Consider the following 1,156-nt stretch of genomic DNA (forward strand, 5'->3'; position numbering starts at 1 on the left):
GGCTTCGGGGGCCCGTCTGCGGCGCGGCCGGCCCGCCGCTGTGTGCGTGTCCCCGTCCCCATCCCCCCCTTCTCCAGGGTGTACGTCAAGGTGGGCTCGCGCGGCGCCTTCTCGCGCTGCCTGGCCGCGGCCGCCTCGGCGCAGAGCCGCTTGCGCTGCAGCCTGGGCCAGCAGCCCGTCGCCACCTGCTACGACACCTTCGGGCCGCAGTTCAGGATCGACTGGTGCAACCTCACCCTGGTGAGACCCTCACCCCGGCCTCGGGCCGCCGTGCGGCGCCCGTGCTCCCCCGTCTTCCCACCCCGCTCTTCCCCGCGCTCTCCGGGAGCCCCAACCGGGGCTGCCCCGTCCCCCCCCCCCTTGCCGACCTCCAGCCCCTTTCCAGCTCGAGGTCTCCGCCAGCCCCACGGCGCCGGGGCCGGCCCAGGGCGCCGGGGTGCTGGAGGAGGGCGGCGATTTCGCGCCCCCCACCGCCTCGCCCGCCGCGGACTTCCTCGCCGGCTACCTGCTCACCATCCTGGTGCCGCTGCTGGTGGCCGCGCTGCTCTGCCTGCTCCTGGGCCACCTCATGTGCTGCCGCAGGGAGGGAGTGTGAGTCAGGGGACCCCCCCCTCCAAGAGCCCCGCTTTCTGCTGTGCGCCGGGTGCGGCGGCCCTTCCCTCACCGTCTGCTGGTTTTCCCCTTTCTGCTTGGTTTTATAGGCAAAAAAGGGACATGGAGACGTCCGAGTAAGTCCCGGGGCTGGTAGGGGGGCCCGTGCTGGCGGCGGAYGAGCCGGGGCCAAGCGGCACGGGAGGGTCCCCGGCCCCACGCGGAGCCCGCCAGGCCCTTCTCCTCCTGCCCCCCCCCCGGCTCGGCCACCGCCAATAACCAGGGACGCGCGAGGGTTTGAGCACAAGAGCTGTTTTACTTCGCACAGTGTCAGCTACGAGGGCTGGTCCCCGAGGTGACAAGGGGGGTCCCACTGCCCCCCCCCGCCATGCCACCCACCCTGGCCAGGCTCTGCGGGGTCTCACTGGGGTGGGGAACGCTGGTCCTGGGTGCAGACGTGCACCAATCCTCCCCGAAGCGGCGTGCACCAAGTCGTCACCCGCGATGCCCCTCCGCACTTCCCCGTCCGGGGGTGATGGTTAACACGGGCTGGGTGCTGGGTGCT

The 1,156-nt window shown here is 72.3% G+C and overlaps 1 protein-coding gene across 1 annotated transcript; it reads left to right on the forward strand.

The window, feature by feature from the left end:
• Nucleotides 1–77: 77 nt before the first annotated feature.
• On the forward strand, nt 78–732 carry LOC146586016 (alpha-sarcoglycan-like; the record flags this gene model as incomplete). The annotated part of the gene is made up of 3 exons (XM_085321953.1): nt 78–240; nt 386–591; nt 702–732. Coding segments are annotated over 3 exons (400 nt in total), but the record flags the coding sequence as incomplete, so codon positions are not given.
• Nucleotides 733–1,156: the final 424 nt, after the last annotated feature.

This window comes from Rhea americana, unplaced genomic scaffold (assembly GCF_003343005.1).
Source record: "Rhea americana isolate MKP2758 unplaced genomic scaffold, rheAme1 scaffold_733, whole genome shotgun sequence".
NCBI lineage: Eukaryota > Metazoa > Chordata > Aves > Rheiformes > Rheidae > Rhea > Rhea americana.